The sequence below is a fragment of the Lepidochelys kempii genome, chromosome 2 (assembly GCF_965140265.1).
Source record: "Lepidochelys kempii isolate rLepKem1 chromosome 2, rLepKem1.hap2, whole genome shotgun sequence".
Taxonomy (NCBI): Eukaryota; Metazoa; Chordata; order Testudines; family Cheloniidae; genus Lepidochelys; species Lepidochelys kempii.
In genome coordinates, this window is record NC_133257.1 from 90942213 (window position 1) to 90969423 (window position 27211).

At 42.4% G+C, this 27211-nt stretch overlaps 1 protein-coding gene across 1 annotated transcript in view; it reads left to right on the top strand.

Moving 5' to 3' along the window:
• The first annotated feature begins 3552 nt into the window (after nt 1-3552).
• Nucleotides 3553-27211, top strand: part of GNAL (G protein subunit alpha L) — a 314144-nt gene continuing 290485 nt past the window's right edge. Inside the window, exon 1 of the mRNA XM_073331612.1 lies at nt 3553-4349. Within this exon, the coding sequence (XP_073187713.1) occupies nt 3878-4349 (472 nt within the window). The 5' untranslated portion in view covers nt 3553-3877. The remainder of the gene's footprint in view (nt 4350-27211) is intronic.

Genomic DNA, 27211 nt, shown 5'->3' on the forward strand with positions numbered 1-27211 from the left:
ACTGGACGCAATACTCCAGATGTGGCCTCACCAGTGCCGAATAGAGGGAAATGATCACTTCCCTCAATCTGTTGGCAAAGCTCTCACTAATGTAGCCCAATATTCTGTTAGCCTTCTTGGCAATAAGGGCACACTGTTGACTCATATCCAGCTTCTCATCCATGGTAATCCCCAGGTCCTTTTCTGTAGAACTGCTGCTTAGCCAGTTGGTCCCCAGCCTGTAGCGGTGCATGGGATTCTGCCTTCCTAAGTGCAGGACTGCACTTGTCCTTGTTGAACCCCATCAGATTTCTTTTGGCCCAATTCTCCAATTTGTTTAGGTCACTCTGGACTATCCCTACCCTCCAGTTCATCTACCTCTCCCCCCTGTTAGTGTCATCCACGAACTTGCTGAGGGTGCAATCCATCCCATCATCCAGATCGTTAATGAAGATGTTGAATAAAACCGGCCCCAGGACCGACCCCAGGGCACTCCGCTTGATACCAGCTGCCAACTAGACATTGAACCATTGATCACTACCCATTGAGCCCGACGATATAGCCAATCCATACTACTTTACTTTAACTTGCTGACAAGAATACTATGGGAGACCGTATCAAAAGCAGTGCTAAAGTCAAGGTATATCACGTCCACTGCTTTCCCCATATACAGTTATTTCATCATAGAAGGCACTCAGGTTGATCAGGCATGACTTGCCCTTGGTGAAACCATGTTGACTGTTCCTGATCACCTTCCTCTCCTCCAAGTGTTTCAAAATGGATTCCTTGAGGACCTGCTGCATGATTTTTCCAGGGACTGAGATGATGCCAGATTCTCCTTCTTCCCTTTTTTGAAGATGGGCAGTATATTTGTCTTTTTCCAATTGTCCAATCACTTAAATGCTCCAATATTCACTTACTCCACCTAGAAAATGGATCTGCACATATTCATCCTAGGCCAAGGGGACATTTTGGTGGGCAAATGCAAGGAGTAATTTTACTAGATTCTGGAATTTCCTTTCATATTTGAAAAGTAAGCCTTTAATCATGCAAATATTTTGTATGTACTTAACTTTAAGCATGTGATAGTTATGTCAACTTTAGTGAAGTCAAGAATTAAGAAGTGGACCCTCAAATGGTATCTTTCTTCCTTAATTTGGGCCCTTAATTTAAATAGATATAAAAAAGAAATAGTACTTTTTTCTATAAATTCCCTCTTCTATCTTTTGGAGGAGACACAAAACCAATGCACTGGCAAGCTGTGGTCATTGAACATATAATAACACTTGTGAGTATAGGGGTCTTACTCCCAACTAGCCAGATTCCATGTTGGATAATTACAGTCTGCTCACTGAAATTCCCCCTGTAATTTCAACTTGGAACACTATTCACTTTATGTCCTAAAATATGGTGTACTGTTATGGACTGTTAAAACACCTACTGATTTCCAGTTTAGATATACTTGCATTTCAGTGCTGGGTGAAGTAATTCCTGTTGTTGATATATAGTTGGTCATGTACTGTAGAAACCAGTTGCAAGAAAGAACTACATAATAAAGGTGAAATACTAAGAATTTTTAACAGAAACAGCAACAAGTGCACTCCATTCCAAGGTGATAAGGCAGATGTTCTCATTTGGTGCAAGGATAAATACTGTGAGTGGGATTACACCCAAATGTCTACAATGGCCTGATCCTATTACTATGGAGTCAGTGGCAAAATTCTGTTTATATAGTGCAGGATGGAATCGTTAATTCTCAGTTTTACAAGGATCTAGTTCTTTCATGGCAGCGTGTTGTCTTTTCCCAGTGAAAGATAATGCAAGACTATAAATGCTTCCCAAATATATATTGATAGGGATGTTAATTAAATTGTTGGACATGGAAAGATCTTTCATAAATACAACTCCCTTTCTCTTATCCAAAAACTGTTGCCAACTTGGTCTCATCACTAAGGAATAGAGACACTAGCTTCATCCACTTCTTAATAAAATAGGCTATAAATAGAGTTGTCTGTTCATATATTATTGGTCAGGGAAAATATTACATGACAAGAAATTGACATGCTGCTGCAAGGTTACTAAAAAGTCTAGAGAAATGTTATTAGCTGGTATAGAGAATCATTACTATTATATTGCAGGCATTAACAAATCAAGAGATCCTATTTGATACTATAAATATCAAACTTATATTTCTTAAAACTAACATAAAATAGTTATAAAACTTATATTTTAAGAATTCTACCTATGTCATTAGTGTTGCAATTTAGAAACATTCCTTACCCCACACAAACAGGTCTCTTAATAGGCAGATTGAAAATTTCACTAAATATTACAGTAGAAAATTGAGATGTGGAGGATGCACAGAGTGGAAGAAGCTGCGCTAAAGCATATCTGACATATTTGTAACATTAAGTGAGAAGACAAAGTAGTCTTTGTCCAAGATTTCTTATGTGTATAGCCACCCTTATCGTTCAACATGACACAGCCTGCCTTTAAGAGCTATCCATCTCTATTCAGCAATCGAAGCAGTATGAGTTGTAGTAGAGTACTACAATTAACATTTGGGTACAGAGCAAGAGAGAGGACAAATCTGAATAGATATTTTCTCCATTATTTTCTAACACCACCAGGTCTGAAGTCCCTCTCCAGAATTACTCTGTGTGAAGGGGGAAGCTGAGCGTGTATATGATTGGAGGTTTTGTTTTAGCGTATGGGAACTTGAGAGTATGGAGATGGGCGGCTTGTGGCTGTATGAGGGGATTGTATGAATGAGTGTATGTGGGTGATCATTCTATCCTTTGTTAAGGGTAAAATGGTTCATGCCTCAACCAGCCCCTCTAACGGCTTTACCTCATTAGGCAGCTGTTGGGGGGCAGAGCTCGGTGTGTGGGATGGGAAGGCCTGTTTCTATGCAGGTTTTTGAGTGTTTAGGAAGTTGGGAGGCGTACGCAACTGACGGGGGTTGTATATATGAGTTTGTAGGGGAAAGTGTTGCGACAAAAGGGACGCTGGTGGTTGTATGTTTGGATAAGGGAGGAGGTTTGAGGGGGATGGCTGGGTATGTAAGTGATGAAGGGGGGTTGGGGAGGAAGTTTATGGAGGGTGTCTGGGTGTACGGGGAAGGGGTGAGGGGTGCATGTATAAAGGAGGAAGGGGGATAAGTCTGAGGAGGAAGTTTACGGAGTGTCTGGCGTAAGGGAAGTGGTGAGGGGTGCGTGTACACAGGAGGAAGGAGAGGAAGTTCATGGAGGGTGTCTGGGTGTACAGGAAGGGGTGAGGGGTGCGTGTATAAAGGAGGAAGGGGAGGAAGTTCATGGAGGGTGTCTGGGTGTAAGGGAAGGGGTGAGGGGTGCGTGTATAAAGGAAGAAGGGGGATAAGTCTGAGGAGGAAGTTTACAGAGGGTGTCTCTGTCCGGAGTAGGGGAAGGGGGTGGGGAGCTGTGTGTGTGAGGGAAGGGATGCGCGATAACACAGTCGGGGGTGGGGGTGGGGGCTGAGAAGACGGCTCTGAGCAGGGAGGAGCGGGCGGCGTGTGGGGGGGGGGCAGCCGGTGGGGGCTGTGACGTGAGAGGGGATAGCTGTCAGGATCTGTGGGAGGCGATGGCTGTGAGCCTGTCAGGCCTCCCCTCCCCGCCGCTCTGTGCCTGCGCGGTGGGCTTGCGCTGGGGTATTTACGGTAAGGTGGACGCGGCGGCAGTGGCAGCTCCGTGTCAGGTGATCTGAGCAGAGGAGCCGCCTGGAGTCGAGGAGGAAAATGCAAGATGGCCCGACGGGGCCGTGAGGGGTTCCCCGCCGCCCCCTCCCCGCCCGGACCCCGGCAGCGCAGGGCCAGCGGCGAGCGCTGAGGCCAGTCCAGCCCCGCCGCGCTAGAGCCCGTCCCCGGGAGGGGGACCTAGCCATGGGGCTCTGCTACAGTCTGCGCCCGCGGCTCTTCGGGGACCCCGGCGGAGGCGGCTCCATCTCCAGCGCCGCTTCGGAGCCCGAGCAGCCCGCCGAGCACACGGCCCCCCAGCCGCAGCCGCTCGGGGCCCTGCGGGGAGGCAGCTGCTGCGGGCAGCCGGGGGCCGGGGGCTCGCTCCACCCTGCAGACAAGCTCCGGGGAGAGGCGGACGGGCCGCCGCTGCTGCTGCTGCAGAACGGAGGCGGCAACGGGGCGGCCCCGGAGCAGCCGCCGCTGGCCAAACCCGGCAGCGGCGGCAGACAGCCCCGGCAGCCGCCTCAGCCGGCCGCGCTGCAGAGACCCTGGGAGAAGCTTCGCCTGGAGGAGCGGGAGGCGGAGAAGGAGGCGAGGAAAGTCAGCAAGAGCATCGACCGGGTGCTGAAGGAGCAGAAGCGGGAGTATAAGCAAACGCACCGGCTGCTGCTGCTGGGTACGTGTGCGAGGGGGAGCCGGGCCGCCCCCGGCCGGCAGGTGCCCAGCCGGGCTCCCAGCCAGCCCTTCTGGCGTTCCCCATAGTCCCTCCTTTGTCTCGTCCTTCTACTTCCTCTCCCTCTGTCTTCTCTTCTCTTCACAGCTCTGCTTCCCCCTGTCTCCCTTCTCCCACCCACCCCCCCGGTTGCTGGCCCCCTTTCTCTCTCCCCCAGCCAGGTTTCCACCTTTTCTGCTCCTTCCCTGTGTCCCACCTCCTCCCGGGATCTGGAAATGGTTTTGCAATGGAGAATGCGATTTGTAACTAGCCCTGTAAAAGGCGAGCTGCTCCACCCAGGCAGCAAAGCAGAAGTGATGTGGAGGCGGGAGCGAGCAGGCTTCATTTTCAGCTGGTGGGAGGAGGTGTGCGTGGTATGCGGTGTGTGTGTCTGTGTTGTCTAGCCGAAAAGTAAACGGCGCTTGTGCTGGCATCTCAGGAATTCGAAAATCAGATACAAGAAAGATGAAAATGGCTTTGAATAAAGAATGTCATCTGTCAAAGAGCCGCCTCTTTGCTACTGTGTGGAACCACTGATGGCTTAATAGGAAGTGGTAGTACGGGCTTGTAGCTCGTAATGGGCTGACTGTTGAAATGCTAGGAAATAATGGACTGGTTATTTTAGGGAAGGACTAGGGCATATGAGGGAAAGTAATTCGGTATGGGTATGTATATCCTCTAGCATATATTTATTCCAAGGATAGTGGTTCAACTACCTATTTTCGGGGGGGGGGGGCCGAAAACCCAACAAAACAAAATACAACCCTGCAAGGTGACTTGTATTTTCGGAAATACTATGTGCTGCTTGCTATTTGCTCTTTACAAAGATTAGTTAATAGACTTCTCTAGAGGCTTAATCCCAGCTAATACCCCTGTGGTTTTTATACTGTAAGTGTATCTAATACAATCTAATTTCCCACAGGAAATTGAATAGTCAGACTGCAGGGGGGGGGTTATTGTTGTTGGGGGTTTTTTGTGGTGGTGTTGTTGTTTTTTAAATTTAAATGGCCCAAGGAAAGGGGTTTGGGTGCTGCCTGAGCATGACCACAAATTTCTAATTTCTGTTAGTGTTGAAACACTGGGTGTGTTGTTGTGGGGCTTTTTTTTTTGTTTGGTTTGGTTTGGTTTTGATACAGATATGTGTTGGCTTGGATCTCTATATGCATTACAGAGTGGATAGGTATATTTGTTTTGTTCCCCCAGCCCTTTAAAGTCAAATGAAGGAATCAGTTACTGTACAGCTGTATAAATAATGTAATATGGCAGTCTCCAAGATACTTCCTTATGTTAAGGTGTAGTTGATGTTTGCCAGAAGGGTATCACTCAAATTCTAAAAATAAACTACAGACTTGGTTATTGTCTGGAAGTTTGTAATATATATAGCACAGCTGGTAATTATGGGGGGAAATTCCTACTGTTTGGAATACAATACTGCTATATCAAAATAAAAGTGGCCCTTACCACACACTTCACCTGTTCAGCTTCAATGCTTAAGCTTTAAAATTTATATCCTATTAAGATAAATTGACTTTTTTTTTCTGATCTGTAAAACAGTGTGATTGATACCAATGTGGACAGAAGAAGCAGTGGCCTGCCTCTAAAGAGCCATTGTTTGAACAAAAGATTGCTGGTGAATAAGTGGAGTGAGTGTGTGGTCTGTAATGTGGAGGCAATAAAATAGTAAACCAGAGAAACACAAAGCTCTTTAAGAAGGATACAGTTTTTTTTTCTCTTCCTCCCACCCACTAAGCTGCTACCTATACTAAAAATATTAGCTCAGCACTTCAAAAACTTCAGTAGCAATTGCAGTCTAATCTGCAGCTCTTCCTGTTCTCAGGTTAGGGAAGGGGGGATGGTGTGTTGCTGTCATAGGCCCCAAACTAGCAAAGATTTAAGCATGTGCTTAACTTTATGCACTGTGATGCCCTACTGTAGTCAAGGGGACTACTTGCAGCATGTAAAGTTTAGCATGTACGTAAGTCTTTTAGGATCTGGATCTAAGAAATTGGCATTATCTTGTCCCCCATTTGGGACAGGTAAAGCTGCAGGAGCCTTGTGTTGCTATCGCTACTCAGGTTCTGTAGCAAAGAATAAGTGAGAATAGCTTATATGTCTAAATTAATAACTGAAAAAAACCACCTTTCTAAAAAGTCTCTACTAAAGAAACAGTAACCAGCAAAACATTTTCTCCTCTTTTGCAGTTCATTTTTTCAGGTATATCAAGTATATTGTTCAAGCTCTGTCTGATACATCGTAACGTCTTTCCTTGTATATTGTTGTGTGGATAGAAAATCCTTTTTTATAAAGGACACTATCAACTTGAAATATGGCCTACTTTAAAATAGCTATATATCTTTTCCTGCCCCTGAAGTCCCCTCACCAAGATACTTGCTTTTACATTCACCTTTTCCTATTTTAAAAAAATACTCTCCTCTGCTGTGTGAAAGATCAACATAAAAAGGAAATGGCCTATACAAGAGACACCCTGACAGTGGCTAGATACAAAGTTCTGTCAGATACACATGGGAAACTAACAAAATAGAGAAATATATTCCCCTATTCTTTCATTTATAGTAATCATGTATTGTTTTAGAAAGTCTGAAAATTGTTTAAGCCTCTTAGAGATAATAGCAAGGTGTTTTTTTTTCCTTGATATTTCTGAACAAATGCAATAGGTATCTCATTTTAACATTAATTCCTGAGTCCTTTAATGAGGTCCACATCTGTGAACCCCATGTTCCTCTACGTAAATGCAAGGGGTCATAGAGCTGGAACCAGCTGCAAGATCAGGGTTTACATTAATTACTTTTTAAGGGGTCACTATCATTCAAAAATGAAAAAAGGTGTGAGAGATAAGTCACTTGCCAAACTGAACTTGAATAAAATAAATAAAAACTTTGTTTTATATAGCTCTTCACATATTCAGAACAATACATAAACATTTATTATTTTTGTATGTACATTTTTCACTAGAGGCATGCAGCCCTATTTTGTGCAATAATTCTTAAATAGAAGAAATTAACTGAAACCAGTCAGAGACTTCTGTCATTGGATATGTAAATTATGATTGCTGAAAGTCTTAAATGTGTATGTTTAAATTTTTTTTCTAATTGCAAATCTTGTGTGTGTTGGTGGGTTGTTTTTTCTTTCTTTAACATTTTTATCATGTGAAAAATTCGTGGCCACCTTGAGGCTTTCAGGAGATAAACTCATCAGCATTTTTAATAGTTTAAACTGTAATGTATAATTCTGAAACTGTGTTGGGATTGTGGGGTAGGGATAGGATCATCAGGGCATATCTCTCCAAATTAATGTCCTGCCATTGTGGAGTGCTCATGCATTGGTGCACCTCAGTTCTTTTTGTTCTTTGCCTGTGGCACATAATAGCTTGTCTCCTGGGATTTATAATACTCTGATCTAATTCTGATTGCTGGGCTTACTGCAGGGATGGCTGTGCAAGGTTTAGTGGCCTATAATGTACCTGAGGTCAGATTTGATTATCTGGTGGTCCATTCTGCCCTTAAACTTTGACTCTATGAAGATGTTCTTGTATAAAATTTCTGACACATCATGTGATGTCAATTTTATTATAAATTGGGCATGTTATGACTGGTAACTGAATAAAGTAACTTATAAATAGAACTTCAAATTTGATTCTTTTAGGTACCATTAGTCATTTGTGCATGTTTATTGAGTTATTTAGTCACAGAATCTCTTTTGCTCTCCATTTCTACTTCATTAATGGAGAATTGAAGGCTGTGAGTTCTCACCCACATCATTGTTCTCAGGGGTTATTGACACACAAAGTTCCACTAAGATAACAGTTGTAATTACACCTCTTGTTTTTTGCTAAGGTGGATTGATTTAAATCACAATTTTTTTTTTAATCAAGCTGAAACGTTGATTTAAATACTTGCTTTTAATCTTGTTTTGCATTTGTACTTCCTAGCTGTTTTCATAAATTAAGTTCATTCTGTTTGGTTGGAATAATGATCATTACATGCTGATTTACAACCAAATATGGTCTTTACAATAAAGATGGTGGTAATTTTTACTTTCCAGGAGAATACATTATATCTATACACATTTATTAAAACAATTGTGTAGCTTTACTTAGATTTATTCAGGTTATCAATTTTTATTTTTTTTACTAGGCAATGATTTTTATGGTTGTTAAGCTGTATTTGAATTCCAATTTTCATCCAATTAAAAATGTACAAAAGCAGCATTTTAACGTTGGATTTTTTTACATAAAACTACAATAAATGTACTGGATAGACAAGAAAATAAAGTTGATGAAAACACATTTTGTGTTTAAAACTGATGAAGCAATAGTACTGACATAGATATTGAATTGATGGATTGTTTCTGGTCACCATGGGCCAGGTTTTCAAAGGTATTTAGGTGTCCAAAGATACGGATAGATGCCTTGTGGGATTTTCAGAAATGCTTAAATAGGTTAGCTGCCTAACTCTCAGTGAAATCAGATTTTGGAGTAGAAGCCGTGTTAGTCTGTATTCGCAAAAAGAAAAGGAGTACTTGTGGCACTTTAGAGACTAACAAATTTAGTTGAGCCTAAGCTTTCGTGAGCTAGAGCTCACTTCATCGGATGCAGTGAGCTGTAGCTCACGAAAGCTTATGCTCAACTAAATTTGTTAGTCTCTAAGGTGCCACAAGTACTCCTTTTCTTTTAGTGAAATCAGAGTTGAGAGTTAGCCATCCAGTCTATATTTTTGGGCACCTAAATACCTTTTTAAAATCTCAGACTCATCCACAGATTTGCGTCTATATCTGCTTTATATCCATGGATGTTTGCAGATCACATGCATATACAGTTCTTGCATCCACGCAGGGCTCTACTAATAGACTTGAGAGTTGCAAGGGACCATCGTGATCATCTAGTCTGATCTCCTGCAGATCACAGAACCTCACCCACACAGAACCTCTGGCTAAGTTATTGAAGTCCTCAAATCTTGATTTAAAGACTTCAGGTTATAGAAAATCTACCACTTTGGCCCAGTCTACACTATAAAATTAGGTTGGTATAACTACATCACTCAGGGGTGTGGGAAAAAATCCACACGCCTGAGCGACACAATTAAACCAACCTAGCTCCCAGCATACACAGCGCTAGGTTGACGGGAGAATTCTCTTGTTGACCTAGCTACTGTCCCTCAGGAAGTGTATTACTTATGCTGATGGGGGATAGGGTTGTCAGCTTTGGTTGGGCGTATTCCTGGCGGTTTCATCACATGACAATCTTTCATTAAAGATTAATCATTAATTCCTGGAGACTCCAGGATAATCCTGGAGGCTTGGCAACTGTAAACAGAGAACCCTCTCGTCCATGTAAGTAGCATCTGTGTAGACAAGCCCTCACTCTAGTTCAAACCAGGAAGTGACCCAGACCCCATGCCGCAGAGAAAAGCAGAAACCCTGAGGTCTCTGCCCATCTGATCTGGGAGAAAATTCCTTCCTGACCCTGAATATGGCAATGAGTTAGACCCTGGCTAACTGACTAGTAACTGTCATCGTCTCCCACCCAGTTTTTATTCATATATTGGAAGAACAAAAACAAGCTTTCCTGGTTTGTCAACTCTGAATTCATTCCTCAACTTTGAAGGAAACTAATCCAAATGACGAACATGTTTTCTTAGCACCTGTTAGCTAAACTGAAACCAAGTAATCAAAAGAAAAGCTTTTCTGCACAAGAGAAACGGAAAGCTGTTACAGTTGGAAAAAAAATTGTAAATACCAGTATTGACTCAGTTGTAAAGACTCAAAATAAAATAATATAGATGTTTATTTTGTGATATCTTTATAAAGCTTGAGTTAACCCCAGAAGTTAAAGATATTTCCCCTTGATTCTGTATATTATTAAAAAAGCAGCACTCTTTAACTCATTACAATTTGGATGGGGGTTATAGATGCAGCATTTTTTAATTAAATGATTAAACTAAGTTTATAATTTAACACTGTCATAATTTCAAATTAAATTTTGAACTTCTTTTTAAAGACAAACCATGAATTTTTTTTTTAATTTAAAAAATGTCTGTTTTTAAAATCTGTAATTGTCCGTCCTCTTCTTTAGTGCAAATATAGGTGTGGACTCTCATTGTTAAGCCAGAAGTTGGCCCCTTTAGTACATGCCTACTTAAAAAAATCTCTGACTGTATTGTTATGCTTGTTATAAACTTCTGTACTGCTAGAAAGTGATAGCATGTGCTGTAACTGGATTAATTGGAGCATCATCTCTGACATTCTGTGGAATATTAATCACACATTCTTGTTGGTAGAGCACTGCATGTTGTGTTATTAGACCAATTATCTTATTGTTTTGTGCTGATAGATTCAGGACCCATTGTATGTAGGCAATTATAATGTAGGCCTGAACGTACAAGTGTCAGGAACAGAATTTCCTAAGTTAAAGGTCTGTTATGTATTCTACCATCATATTAAAGCAGATGGCTTTTAAAACAACCAAATCTTTCATGTCATTCTCACAGCTTACCAAATGCTAAGTGCTATACAAACAGAGGAGAAGAGGTGGTGGTCCTTGTCCTGAAGAGCTTGCAACCTAACTGGAAGACCCACATTAAGGATTTAAAAAAAAACAATAAGTAGTGTGCTCAGGACAGTGATAGGTGCACATGATTTTAGTTTCTTTTTAATTTGTGTAAGCTACTCAAACTGATTCTTGATCTAACTGTTGTTAGTTTCTCTTTTGCTTTTGGCCACTGATTACTTGTACTCAACCCCTGCCTAATTATTAACCTATCTCAAACTTTTCTTTGGCCTGTTTTTCTTTTTAAAAATGTTCTAATTTTTTTTTAAGTCTTCTCCACTCTTAGTGCATGTGGAAGGGAGCAATATCTGCTCTGAAGAGACAGACCCTATAATCAGCAGCGTATGCTATGGATTCAGACCTCTGCATAAGTAATTTCCTAAAAATGTCAAAATAGACAAGTTAGCATGAAAATCTGATGCCCTATTGTATTGCTTTTTGTATAGTTTTCAGTAGCTAAGACTGTAAAGTGGGTTTAAAATATTTAAGGTGGTGTTTGGGATGTAAATTTAAATTTACATAAAGCTTACAACTTATAGAAGAATGATTCAGGAGAAGGGTGCTGATTTTTTTTAACAATGTTTTAAAACTTTCCCCCTATCTAATAGAGGCCCTCATGTGGTATTTCAATCATGCATATATTTTTCCTTCTAGATGTGTCCAAATAATTGTAATGTTTGTAATACTCCATAGTGCCTTTTTCATTCTAGCATCACACTTCATAAATTAAACTGCCCCACATTTTTGAGGGAGCTTTATAGAAATTTATCATACAACTTCTAGACTTAAATTGATACAAAAGATAAGTAAAGTGAGCTTTCAGGGCAATTCTCTGGTGAGAAACTTAGCACCCAGGCCAGCTTGTGGGAAAGAGGAAGTGCTGAAATTTTTATTATTTGGTTCAAGTTTATCAGGCACCAAATCATTAGGCTGATAAGGAACAACTCGATGCATCACGTGGGTGGTGTAAGGAAGGAATAATAATCTTTTCCTCTTCTCTAAAATTCAGAACCTCCTGACTGCAATGGCATAAGATATCTTTTCTCAGTCTTTCCCTCAACCTTATTTTGGTGGTATATGCCTGTGAATATTCTATTTGTTTGCCTCTGCTGCTGATCATTGCTTTACCGAGCAGCAGAATGACAGTGAAATGATTCTCTTCAGCAGCTCTGCTGTCCCAAGGTTCTGAGTAGCAGCAATGAGACTTACCAGTTTTGCTAACTTCCTTCTATTGATGCTGAAGTCCTGAGCAGAGGCTCTTGAGCTGTCTGTAGTCAGCTGAAGTTAGCATTGCATCATTTAACATTTAGAAAGCTTGATTTCCACCTATAAAGAAATAAGTTTTCTTTAAAAGGAAACAAACAACTGAAGAAATTGTCACTTTCCACAGGATGAATATATTTTTCGTGCTCCAAACATATTGACTCCGTTTTAAACCTGAGTAAACTGAGACACAGAACAGATGCTTCTTAACCAAGATCACACTGCAGGTGGTGACAGGGTCAGGACTAGAATTTTAAAATTTCAGTCCCCTTCTCTTAGCATACAGGGTTCTATATCAAGGAGAGAATGTACTTCATTAACATTTTTTAAAATAAAGCAAACAATCCTCCTTTGCAGTAAATAGAATTTTCAGCTTCGAATTACTTGCATTTTTTTTAAATTTTAAAAATGCTGTAGATTCTTCGTTTGATAGAACAATAGTACCAGGCAGTATATCTTTTAATTCCACAGACAGAAGGTCTCTGTCGGTCACAAGCTTGTTTTCTGTCTCATGACCTGTAATTGTTTGTTTGTTGCAGCATTATGAGATTGAATTTTGTGATTCAGCATTATGAGTTTTACCTTAGTGCCCAAAGGAAATTGTTAGAACAAAAGTTATTTCTTAAGACAATAAGAGGCTTAGCCTTCATCCCCCCACCCCCACCCCCCAAAAAATTCCCAAATAACTCACAGGGTAGGGAAGGGAAGTAGGAAGTTGAGGCTAAATTCAGTTCTGGTGTAAATCCCACTTATTTCCCTCAATTGCTCTAGATCAGGAATGAATTTGGCCTTTGTAGAGCAGTTACTTGAGACAATCTAATATTTATCATCTACCATATCTTATACTTTGTTCTTATATTTTTCTCAGTTGAAAACAAGGCAGTGAAGGGTGAAATCTGTAAGAATATCCTTGCAAAGCAAGTTGATTAGCAGTGATTAATATTCTTTTAATATTGCACATGTATATGTTAAAATCCTTTTTATGCTGCTTCTGCACATAAGACTAAAGTTACAAGGTCAGGGATTTAAGATACTTGATAAACTGCATTAAGCAGAATGTCTAAGCAGAGATAATTCATTGTTTGTATGGGGCTTCAAAGAGTGGGATCAGAACTGATAGGCAGTATTAAATAAATTCTGTATTTCTGTTCTCAGCATTTTTTGTGTCTGCCTGTGTGATGTTTAGTCTTTGCATGGAAACCATCAAAAGACAAGACCCCATCTTTGAATGTAAGAACATCAAGGCATGACATTAGGTAATATCTTCCAGTGTAAATGTTTGATCGTCTCCTTTAACTACACCTCAAAATGACTATCAACATAAATGTTTTTAAATTCACCAAAAATTCCAGTTATGGCCAGAGCACTCTAAATAACCCATTTTTGATTTTGTGTTTTGTTTTTTAATTCTAAGGCTTTTTCTCTTACCTGGTTGATGTTTTATAATTTATACATGGGAACAGTGAAGCTGGTTTAAATACATAAAGTAAACAAATGTTTGGTAACTTCTTTCAATTCTAGTTCTATTGGGTATTGAAATTTATAGCAGATATGAAACTTTTAGACATGTTTGAGGGCGGTTAAGTTGATAATGTCTCTCTAAGAAGGAAACAGCTCTTCTGAGAAACATATCCAAGATCATTGTCCAACTGGCCTCTTAAAACTGAGGAAGGAAAACATTCCATTCATGGTATGGTTTAGTACACACAGTGGAGATAAGCAACAAGCTTGAGAATATTTGCAGTAAAAATAAATCAGAACACGATTCTCTGTGCATAGCGTTTCTATTGTAACCTTCAAAGGGAAAGCAATATCTTCAAAGAGATATTCCATATCTCATTTCTGACACATTTTGATAGGATAATAAGGTTTTTCCAGTAGGAAGAATGAAGTCTGTAATACATTGCAGAAGGCATAGACGATAGAATCTTGTCCTTTGGAGCAAATGTATAATATGGAACAATTTGCTTCCCCCTGCCTTCTTTAAAAGGTGGGGTGAATTTTCACAAGGTGTTAAACAACTCTGCTGCAACATCACCCTTCCAGTTATGGAGACCCAGTCTTTCTGTGACCTTAGAAGTGAGTTTATAATGGGCTTCAATGGAATTTGGAGTTAGAATGCAGTAGCTTTACAATGTAGATTTCTTTAAGAAAGGTCAGTGAATATCAGATGTGTGGCATTAAGATACTTGCAATGTAAAATAGATTTTTTGCAACAGGAGTGCTGACTGACTAGACTTCAAAAGTGTTCTAAAATATCACATTCCTACATGTCAGAGGCTTCAAGCTTCAAAAATCCACTACACACAATCAGTGGTGAGTAAAGTTGATTTTTTTTTTTCTTCAACTGTTGGACACTTGTGCTACAAAATGCAAGCGTATGCTGTTGTAAGTGTCTGACTGGAAACGTTGAACCTGCTATGGACTTGCTATTTCTTGTCCCATTTTAAAAATGGGATACACTTGGCTATTACTATTGCTTACATCCTTGTGATGTGCTTGGAATTACACAAGATAAATGTTGGGTTTTGCTTTTTTTCCCCCTTCATTATCCTCCTGCACCCCCAGGTATATGTCCATTTCAGTCTTGTGCTGGTCAGTTCAGGCTTCTGAGTGTCATGTTGATGGATTTGGCTGCTTTCTCTGTTCTTCAGTGTAATGTTTCTCTAGTTTGCCCTCTTTTTCTGATGGTATCCATATTAACTTGTCATAGAAGTCACGTTGCATCCTTGTTGTGTTTGGATCTTTTAGTTGTGCACTGTTGATGGTCTGTCTTCTTTTAACCTTCTTCATCCTCTTTTTAACTTCACCCTCACAAAATTGAAGATGATGGTCATTGCCCATATCGTCTGCTCCAGGAATGGGGATGGTAGACATGAAGGTGGCATAGCAATCCTGATGTCAGATGAAGCAGAGCAAACGCACTGACTGAGTGGGAATCAGTCAAAGAGAGAATTATTAGAGCTCATTTTCAGATTAGAGGTTTTTTTCCCCAAACTCTATCATACAGTGTTATGTACCAACAAAAAAGCCAGATGAGGAAAAAGATGTTTTATGATTTGTTACAGGATATGCCAGCCAAGGTCCCAAAATATATCAGAGTGAGTGAGTATTTTTTAACTCAAAGGTTGGAAGTAACCATGTACATTGGTCAAACTGGACAGTCTCTACGTAAAAGAATAAATGGACACAAATCAGATGTCAAGAATTATAACATTCATAAACCAGTCGGAGAACACTTCAATCTCTCTGGTCACGCAATCACAGACATGAAGGTCGCTATCTTAAAACAAAAAAACTTCAAATCCAGACTCCAGCGAGAAACTGCTGAATTGGAATTCATTTGCAAATTGGATACTATTAATTTAGGCTTAAATAGAGACTTGGAGTGGCTAAGTCATTATGCAGGGTAGCCTGTTTCCTCTTGTTTTTTCCTACCCCCCCCCCCCAGATGTTCTGGTTTAACTTGGATTTAAACTTGAAGAGTGGTCAGTTTGGATGAGCTATTACCAGCAGGAGAGTGAGTTTGTGTGTGTATGGGGGTGGGGGGGATGTGAGAAAACCTGGATTTGTGCAGGAAATAGCCCAACTTGATTGTCATGCACATTGTGTAAAGAGTTGTCACTTTGGATGGGCTATCACCAGCAGGAGAGTGAATTTGTGTGGGGGGGTGGAGGGTGAGAAAACCTGGATTTGTGCTGGAAATGGCCCACCTGATGATCACTTTAGATAAGCTATTACCAGCAGAACAGTGGGGTGGGAGGAGGTATTGGTTCATATTCTCTGTGTATATATAAAGTCTGCTGCAGTTTCCACGATATGCATCTGATGAAGTGAGCTGTAGCCCACGAAAGCTTATGCTCTAATAAATTGGTTAGTCTCTAAGGTGCCACAAGTACTCCTTTTCTTTTAACGTTGGGTTAGTGAGGCAGAGGCTTGGACATAAACTGTAAACGGTTAGTAGAAATTTGCAATTTGAAACCTAGTGATAAGGCGGAATAATATTTCTCAAAGAAATCCATAAAGTGATATGGAACTCCCCAGATTAGTACTACAAAAAACCGTTTTCCTTCCCTAAAGAATTTACAACCTAAAAGACCTCATAGAGAAGACAGGACACACTGAGAATATGTAGACGAAGGAATAACTTGTTCATTCATATGCATTTTGTAAATCTGGAGCTTTTGGGCATCACAGAATATAATGTATTTAGTATAGGTATGTTGGAAAATGAATTTATTGAGGAAAATTTCAAATCTTTGTAGAAATGTCTTGTTGTTGATGTGTTCAGTTTGCTGACTGAGTACAGCAAAAGTACTTGGACATAAAATGTGTGCAATATTCATGCTCGTTAGCTGTGGCTGTCACTATTATATTAATATTGTAATGTGTCTCACAAAGACACGGATTGTCTTCATAACATAAAATGAAACAGTACAATGCACTAACTCTAAAAGAAAATAGTGCCAAACTATTGGTTTTAGTAGATACTCTAATCAGCTAAAACTGGAAATTTTCAGTAATTTGTGCAGAGCTTATTGGATCAGTTCCAATGAAATGTGGGCATTACTTGTTTTTAAGCTTGACAGAATTTTTATTTTTAAATTTTTTTTAGCCTTTTGGTGGATAGTATAGACTTATTGTAAATACTTTTAAAATTTTAATTTCTTCAGTAGCCCAAAATCATGGGTTCTAAGCATTTATTGTATTAGTTTTAATTTTCACAGTTGTAGGAAACTAAGGTAGGGTTCAGGCAATAATTTATTTAATGAAGCTAGATATTGAGAATCAAAAGTTAAAGCTTTATTTTTTGTAACAAGCCTAAAACTGTCTAAATCACAGAATTTTTCCCACTCCCACAGCTAGGAGGTTGGGGGCTGAGAATCTTGGGCTCCCCCTTACCCCCAAACGGGTATTATTTATTATTTTATTTTGCTAGAGCCAGGAGATGATGCTAGATTTTGAAAGCTCTTTAAATTTGAGTTTGTCCTTATTGTAGTACAAACCGTTGAGCTGCCCAAATTGGTCTTCGGAGAAGCACGTGCAATGTTTGTCTTAAACTTTTCTGAACAGACTGATCTTTCCACAGACGCTGACATTAATGGCACTACAAGTGGATGTAATGCCACACTGGACATGAGAAGCAATGACTCAGTTTCCCTTCTTCAGTATTCAAGTGCTGTTACACTGTCATCGCGTGGTGCTTCCCATATCACGTACAAATCAAAATCATGTGGGATCTCTTCTCGCAAGGGAAAATACACAAAATATTTTCATAGTTACTAAAATTGTGTGACATCTGAGCCTTGACAAATGACTCGGACACTTTACAGTTGGCAAAAAAGAGATCCTGATCCATAGAGTCTGTCAGGTACATTGCAGGATATGACTGCCTTCAGTTTTCTTTGAAATTCTGATGCAAAAGGATGCATTCCGGATTAAAGGAATTGCCTTTTGGAGTCTGTTAGCTAGACTTCCATGTCTTTTTAAGGCATTATCGACAGCAAGAGCAACTTGTAAATTTCAGGTTTCCAATTAGCAGCCCTGTTAGTCTGTATTCACAAAAAGAAAAGGAGGACTTGTGGCACCTTAGAGATTAACAAATTTATTTGAGCATAAGCTTTCATGAGCTACAACTCACTTCATCGGATGCATTTGGTGAAGTGAGCTGTAGCTTACGAAAGCTTATGCTCAAATAAATTTGTTAGTCTCTAAGGTGCCACAAGTACTCCTTTTCTTTTTGTAAATTTCAGTTAAGCAGCGTATCACAGTGGTGTATCATCGTGCATCTATTTCCATTTGCAAATGAACCCTGTGGATTTTCCCAAAAATACACAAAGAAAAGAGAACTTGCAATACAGTTATTGCTTATTTCCATCATTCTTGATCATCTGATGTAGTTTCATTGCCTTCTTTGAGGTGACCGCGTCCTCTTTAATGAGGGCGTCTGGCACGCTCTCCCAATGCTCATGAATGAATTTTGCTGTCTTGAGCCAGGAAAACTTAACTGATGGAAAAAGATTAGGGGGCACACGTAAATCTGATGGGCTCACATTGTTGGTCTCACAGACTTTTAAAAAATGTTCAGAGTGTAGCCACAGTGCAAAGCCATACTCAGTTGCATCCACACTGGTTCAGTTGTCAGTTGTGTAGAGCTGTAGACCTTATGGGGCCACATCCTGTGGTTTTTAACACTGTACTTATCTGAGCAGTCTGTAAATTCTTTCACACTGTATTGTGGGAGAATTGTCTGGCCACTTGTGCAGAAGTGATTTGAACCCACTGACTCACTAAAGTATATACTACTACTGGCTTTCATTCTGATGGCAAAGCATGGATACAACTGGGAGCACTGACTTATACTGGCTGTTGGCATTAATTCAACCTTCATTTTGGGAACAGCAAGAAGATGGCAGGAGACAAGGTGGAGGGTTTTTTGGCAGTGATCTGTCACCCTGAGAAAATGGTGACCTGCTTTGCTAAGGAGATCACACAGGGTTTATGCACACATGGAGGAGTGCAGACTGTTGATGCAGGTTTTAATAGCTGTGGACTCATTCCCCCTATACTGAGCAGTGGTTCAGGAGGAAGGACAGCAAGCCTAGAGTGGTAGGACAACATCATCGTACAGACCTAGGATGACCAGCAGTGGGCTCAGAACTTCTGCAAAAGGAAGGCTGCATTGGTAGAGCTGTATGAGGAACTTACCCCAGCCCTTCAGTGCCAGGACACACACATGAGTGAGTCTATACGTGCCCAGAAGTGGGCTGCTACTGCAATTAGGAATCTGGCTACCCCAGATTGCAACAGGTTGGTGGCTAATCAGATGTGGACAACTACACTGTTTGGTTTTTTATTTTGGCATAGGTTTGCCATGCAGTTGTTGATGTGGTTTACAGTGGTGATGCAGGTTGCTAATGTCCTCAAAATAATAGTGGTCTTTGAGTGAATGGGTTATGTTTGGGCCATGCACACTCAGCACACTCCCCCCAGGACACAAGCATCCATTATCTGCCCTCCTCCAAGGTACACATGTTTATGTAAACTGGAAAGGACACTACTCACTCACTATACAGGCCTTGATGGACCAGAGAGGGAAGTTAATGGACAGCTACTTGGGATTCACAGGCAGAGTACATGATTCCAGGATATTCTGGAGGTCTGATATTCTTGAATTTGGACAGTTTTGAACTTAATAGTATGGATGTTAGTGGGGGAGTCTATTAGGCTGAGTCTCCCAAAACATCATCTTTTGCTCTGGCTCATGAAGCCCTACCCAGATATGAAAGCACCTGACTGAAGAAGGTTTAATTACATGCTGAGCAGGTGTAGGATTGTGATTGGAATGCGCCTTTGAGTGACTGAAGGTAAGACAGCACAGCCTACAAAACTTTTTGAACTGCTGTGCGTATAGTACGATTTATATTGTTGAGGTGTGCAGTGCACAGTACAACATGTGTGAGGGTTAAGGAGAAATACTTTGGCCAGGAAAGAATCCATGATTACGCTGGTTTACAGATTCTGTACAAGCAGTCAGAAAGTGCTGCTCTGATAACTGGGGTTAGGCCTATGTGCGCAAGGGAGATCAGAGGCATCCATTTTGTTCTCTCATCCTTGGTTTGGAGGAGGAAATAGGAGAATGAGATAATGTGAGTACAACTTTACAATACAGTATCTATTTATTGTGGGATAATCAACTGCATGTATTAGCATTAATGCACTCTATTTGCCTTATCTACTTTATTAAAATACTTGCTTGGAAAAAAGAGAACTTCCAAGTACTCAAAACAAAGGATTGAACAACAACATTTAATAACAGTTGGTCAGCTGCTGCAAACTAGAATGCAAAGAGAATTCAAGTGAAACAGTGAAGTACAATGTCTCATATATAGAAATGCACATTATCAGGGTGTGCATTGTTCCCACAATATATGCACCAAGACAATAACAAGCACCTTATATTTATTAAAAGAAAAAAATGGCTTTTGCAGGCTTGTGCGAACAGGCCAGGGACAGGAACATTACTATGAATGGTCTTAACATTATTTCAGGCTGTGGTGGCCTTGGAAGGTGTGAACTTGCTGGAGATTCCTGAGTGGAAAAGAGAAATTATTTCCTGCCTCTGATAGAAATCACGGTGTCATGGAGCTCTTTCATCTCTTGGTACATGATGGGCAAATTAATGAGCTACAAGGAGGTCCTGCCAGATATCTCATCGAATGTTTGGGTAGTGTTGCAGTCAGCAGGAACGCCAAGAGTGGACTGAAATTCAAGATGCTAAACTAGGATGCAGCAACATAGAACCACTGCAGATATGCCACTGCAGTCCCCTCCCTTCCCCTTGTGGTAGCCAGATGCTGGACTGGTAGTACTAAGGGACTCTGAGAATGTTCTGGACTTAATACCACCAGAGTTCATAGATTCATAGATATTTAGGTCAGAAGGGACCATTATGGTCATCTAGTCTGACCTCCTGCACAACGCAGGCCACAGAATTTCACCCACAAAGTTCATGCAGTGAACTTAATATCTAGGCTGCCTCTGGAAACACTGTAATGCTAGAGCCAATGTGAGGAAAAAGCACTGCTATATATTTATACAAGTATGCTTGTCCCTGAGTTTGCAGTCATTGCATGGCTTGTACTAATAATAACTGGCTGGTCTGCCACAATAAATCACATTTAACCTTTTTAATTCTTGCTTGGATTGGATGGTGGAATAGGGAAAATGGAGTTATGTCTTCCCTCAACTGAAGTTAAAATCATTCACTGTATAAAAAGCCCACCCCCTACCATGCAATATTCTCCATTACAGTAATTGTCATAAGTAGGCAAAGCTGGCCCTTATGTTGTAATATTCCCCAGTAACAAAAATGGCAGCTTGCATCTTAACCAGCTGAGGTGCTGATTTCTCCACTGCTTCCTCCCTGGTCTTGTGCTCAGTCTCTTCCCCAGAGAGGTCTAGGATTCTGGCTTAAGGTCATACTGGCAGTGCCTAGAAGTGGTCGGTGTTTGCTCCATCCCCTCTCATTTGGGTATCTACTCCAACTGGTCTAGGTCTTTTGCCCCTGACAGACTACAAACCCTGCCTGCAGAGTCCTCAACCCATCCAGTGTCTACACAGGCTCTGTGTTTGGAGTGCTGCTGGGTACCTTGTACAGCTCTTCATAGAATGGGCATGTTCTCAAGCAGTAAGTCATCACGCTGGGCATTGTGGTTCTTGGTGTGCCAGTTCAGATTCTTCAGGGACTTAGGATCTCAGTGCAGGGAGAAAATTATCTGGTGGATTCCTCCTTCTGCCAACTTCTTGGAGATGGTATTGATATGTGGTGTAAGTTTTCAGGTTCTGCTCCCAAAATCTTACATCCTACTGGCCTCATGCCAGAGGTCCACCAGAAGCCTGATGTCAGCCTCTGCCCAACTGGCAGTACACTGAGAGGATGATCTCCTGGACTCCATCTGTTCTCAACATGTGCTGTTGTCCAGGCACTAGTAACACTGCAAGTACAGCAAGCCACAGGTGAATATGGGTTTCAGATGCCAAACTGGGCTATATTTTAAATGCAGAAAAATTCATTAACATAGAGTTAACATTGCCAAGTTGTTCCTAATGGCCTTCCAGAATGTGAAGTGAGGCTAAACTTAAACCTCTGTAAACCAGGAAATACAAAATGCAGGTGCACGCCAACCCTGCAACACAGCCTTAACTCTGCCCTCTGGAGCTGGCAATAGCCACTGGGAGTGGTTTAGTAAGGCAGGTGCTATTGTAGTCAGTAGCCATGAGGAGGCTTGGAGAATCTACCACTATCTGTATTGTACTCCACAAATTTGAATTGCAGCATTTATCTGAAGGCATACTAACTACTATGTTTTAGGTGTAGCTGTATTAGTTGGAGCCACTCAGCAGGGCTGTTACTGTGATATGACAGGAGGTGCATGCGTACTTCAAAGGGTCAACTATGCCTCGTATCAGCGCTGAGTTTTGTCGGTTGTATTCTCAAAGGCGCACAAGGTATCTTCTTGCAATGAGGCATGTCAGTAATCTGGTACCATAAATGACTGATCTTAGTGTGTACTGATGAGTAAGTGAAGGCAATGTTTCAGAAGGAATTCTCGGGGCAAGGGTGACGATGTAACATTTAGCAAAGCTGGGGTGGTTTGTGTGGAACAGCCTCAGTGTTTGAGCGTAGGCCACACACAGGTAGCTTTTGTTTATATCTGACCTAAACCCCAAGATTTGCTGTAGCAAAGAGGAGGTACTAGACTTTGTCCTACAGTGCTTATGTGCTATATTTCCAAGATGTCCTGTACCATGGAGGGTTATTGCTCAGAGAGCAGAACTAAGGGGTAGCATGTACCTTAACTTCATATTTTCTGGATTTCAGAGGCTTAAGTTTAGCCACCCTACACATTTTGGAAGGCTGCTAGGCACCATTGGGTAACCTTAATTTGTGTTAAAGGTTTGGGGCATTCAAATTTTTTAAATCTCAGTATGACGGGTTCCCCTTGGGGTGCCACCTGGAACTGGGGTACCACTGAACTCCCTGACCCAACAGCCTGGTCTCCCTCTTACACTGTACTGCTGTGACAAGCTGCAAGGCCCTCTAGCCGGCACTTTCACCAGCATTCACACAGGTAGGGACATATCCAGCTGCAGTTACACGCAGGCTCTCTAACCACCAGCTTCCCAGCCTGGGATCCCAGGGCAGTGCCATCCTGCCCTGGTCAAATCTGGCCAGTATATGGGTTTAATACAGGGGTATGCAAACTTTTTGGCACAAGGGCTACATCAGGAAATAGAAATTGTACGGCGGGCCATGAATGCTCACAAAATTGGGATTGGGTTGCGGGAAGGGGTGAGTGCTCTGGTTGGGGGTGCAGGCTCTGGGGTGGGGCCAGAAATGAGGAGTTCAGGGTGTGGGAGGGGGCTCTGGGCAGGGGAGGGAGTGCTGAGGTGTGGGGGGGTGAGGGGTCTGGGGTGGCGCTGGGGGTGAGGAGTTTGGGGTGTAGGATGGTGCTCTGGGCTGGGACCAAGGGGCTCGGAGGGCAAGAGGGGGATTGGGGCAGGGGGGTAGGGTGTGGGAAGGGGTGCAGGCTCTGGGGTGGGGCTGGGGATGAGGGAGTTCGGGTGCAGGAGGGTGCTCCGGGCTGGGACTGAGGGGTTTGGAGGGCAGGAGGGGGATCAGGGCTGGGATAGGGGATTGGGGCACAGGGAGATCCTCAGGGGTGCAGGCTCCGAGCAGTGCTTACCTCAAGCGGCTCCCCGAAGCAGCAGCATGTCCCTTCTCCGGCTCCTATGCAAAGGTGCTGCCAGGCGGCTCTGTGCACTGCCCTGTCCGCAGGCACTGCCCCTGCAGGTCCCATTGGCTGTGGTTCCCATAGGGGAGCTTTGTCATCTTGGCAGGGCATGCCTAGCTCATCAGGCTTCAAAAGCTGCCTCTTGTGGTGAGAGGCTACACCTGTGAGCAGTGGCCATTCTGAAGGTATCTGTTGTTTGGAGGAGTCCCACACCTCCCTGAAATTCAATTTCTGCCTAGCCTTAAAGTTGAGGGCAAGAAAGATTAAGTTCAGACTGTCAGTGATAAGATGCCCACTTTGACCAGTGTCTGAGTCAGTTGAGGAGACCCTCCTGTACATCTGTCTTTGGACAGACCCAGCACCCCTTCCACCTTTGGTGCAGGCATCCCCTAAGAAGGGGAGGTTATTGGAGGCTTCTGAGAGGACTCCACCCCTCCCCCTCGCCCTCCCCCACCCCCCGAAAAAAGCACAGACTCTGATCTGAAGTAGTTTGCTCCGAAAATGCCCGGGTCCCCTGTGAAATCTATAGTCTCTGAAGCCTTGACCTCCCAACTTGATACTGTTGAGTTGGAGAGCTCCTCTTCTGGTACTGGTGGAAACAGCCCCTAAGCTCAAGGGGGAGGCATTGCTCCAACAGGATTTCAGTACCTTCTACCTAGGACAAGGAGAGCAAGCATAAGCACCCCAGTCTGGTACCATCAGGCTCAGTCCCATCACCACCACCTACCTATTTGGCATCATTGGTACTGAGCAAGTGATGGCACCAGACTCCATTGGCACCTACACTGGTATGCCTCTGTCATCGACAGCACTATGTGCTTCAGCTACTGCGTCTTCTGTTACTGCATTCTCTACTTGGTACTGCAAGAGTTTACATGTGCAAGGGATCTGTCCAGAATGGATAAGCAAGAATCCCTGCTCCTCATGGGTACCGAGCATCTTTCTGTACCAATACATGGATCTCCAGAATGCTACTGTCCCCTGGTACTTCAGGATTCTCCTCTGTTTGTTTTCTATGAGGGCTCCTCTCTTGGACGATGTTGAGGAGGATAAGGGGCACTTCCAGTCAGTCTCTTCTATTTCAATCCGGGGTTCCCTATGTATCCTCACAGGAACCCATTCTTTGACAGTCACAGGGAAGATTGCAACTGTTATCAAGGGTGGTGGAACCAATGCTATATGCCTATGCCACTCCCACTCCGGTATGGGCCTCCCACAGTGGCCACATTGAGATCCCTGGGTTGCTAACTGACAGCAGTTCTCCAGACCACCAGTTCCATCTCGGAGGCAGACTTGGGTTGTTCAGTCCTGTCCTCCCTAACCAACCCCCCACAGGAGGGGACATTTGAGGAACAAGAGGCCAGCACAGACAGAGGCCACCCCTCAAACACCTATCTCATCCTTGTCTCCAGATGAAGTGGTTATGCCTCCATCACCTTCCATGGCCAACTATTTTTGGCAATTTCAAGACCTCATAAAGAGGGTAGCTGACACTTTCTTCGAATTCCAATCAAAGAGGCTAGGGGTTCACAACACAACCTATTGGATATCCTACAGTCAGCAACACCCTCCAGGGTGGCATTACCCAGCAATGAGGTGCTCCTGGATCCAGCTAAAACTTTTGTGATAAACATCAGCTACTATTCCACCAGTGTGTAAAAGGGTGGACTATAAGTATTTTGTCGTCCCCCCCACACCCCCCAAGGACTTTGATTTCTTGTTCTCTCACCCTTCACCTAATTCCCTAGTAGTGGATGTGCTAAAATGAGCAAGGCAGGCAACACTTCTCCAGGTCTACTTCACATAAGGACCAAAAGAGACTGGATCTATTTGAATGAAAGTCCTATTTGTCAGCAATCCTGCAGTTCAGGTTCACAAACTATCAGGCAATTGTGGCCAAATTCAGTTTCACAAACTCTAATATATTGGTGGCCTTTATTGAACACCAGTTACAAGAACAAGGAGAAATTCCACTCCATCATTTCAGAGGGCCAGTTATTGGCCAGGACCACTCTTCAAGCATCCTTAGATGCTGCAGATGTTACTATCAGGCCCATCTCCACAGTGGTAGTTTGTGCAGGGCATCATGGCTTCAACTCTCAAGGCTTCCGAGAGAACTATAGAACACCCTTAAAGAGCTCCCCTTTGACGGTTATAGGCGTTTCTCAGAGACCCCAGAGGAGTCCTTGCGTACACTCTAGAGTTACTTTATGGTCCCTGGGCATATATACACTTACAAATAAGAGACTGTTTGTTAGGTCACAAATTGCCCAGAGACTGCGTCCTGCTCAGTTCTTTGGATTCCATAGAACCCCAGTGCTCTCCAGGAAAAGACACATACGTTTCAGAGAGAGACTGCTGCCTACCCACCCTCCAGAACCACCCAGCGGTCTTTTTTAAACAGAAGTTTTGAGGGGCTGGTTGAGGGTTTGAATCCTCCCATGTCTCTAGTTTTACAGCTGCACCCATTTGCCCACCACCCTCCCTTTGGTGACCACATTTTCCATTTCCAACATGCCTGGGGCTGGATAACTACATACAGCTGGGTCAGAGAGGGCATAACTCTTGGCTATACCATCCACTATGTCCCTGCCTCCCTTCAGCTCCCTTTCCCTGTCTCTCTTCAGGGACTCCTTGTGCTTGTGTGGTGACAGGAGGTGAACTCTCTTCTCTGGTTAGGTGCAATTAACTTAATCCCTCCCTCACAGGGGCAAGGGGTTTTACTCAAAGTATTTTCTCATACCAAAGAAGGTCAGAGGGTGGAGACTGACCTTAGCTCTAAGACTTTTAAACAAGTTTGTAAAGCCTCAAAAGTTCAGGATGGTGACTCTGGCAGCTATAATTCCTTCACTGGAGAAAGGGGATTGGTTTTCAGCCCTCAACCTACAAGAAGCCTATTTCCCATATAATGATACATGCATTGAATAGGAAATATCTACAATTCACTATAGGCCAGAATCATTTCCGATACAGAGTGCTTCCCTTTGATCTCTGCCCCAAGAGTGTTCTCCAGGTCCTGGTGGTAGTGGCTGCTTACTTCTGACAAGAGGTGATCCTGGTCTTCCAGTATCTTGATGACTGACTAGTTAGTTGGTTACTTAAGGGCCATTCTTACGAAGCAGTGCTAGCTTCTACGCAGACAACCCTTGGTCTGTTCCAACAGTTGGATATTCAGCTAAATGTAAGGAAATCTGTGTTAGCCCCCTTAAAGAAGATACCGCTACATGGGCTTCAGTGCATATATTTTTTCAAAGCACTATACTTCAATCCATGCCATCAGATCCAATGCAGCTATGGGTACAATTGTACTGTTTTCAGTTCTGGATTCAATTCCCAACCTCCCTCCTCACTCTGGGGAAACTGCTTGGAAGTCATCTGAAGTGGAGCATTCATAGGGCCACTACTTGAAGAAGAAGTTACTCACTTTGTGCAAGTTTCAGAGTAACAGCCGTGTTAGTCTGTATTCGCAAAAAGAAAAGGAGTACTTGTGGCACCTTAGAGACTAACCAATTTATTTGAGCATGAGCTTTCGTGAGCTACAGCTCACTTCATCGGATGCATACCGTGGAAACTGCAGCAGATATTATATACACACAGAGATCATGAAACAATACCTCCTCCCACCCCACTGTCCTGCTGGTAATAGCTTATCTAAAGTGATCATCAAGTTGGGCCATTTCCAGCACAAATCCAGCAGGAGA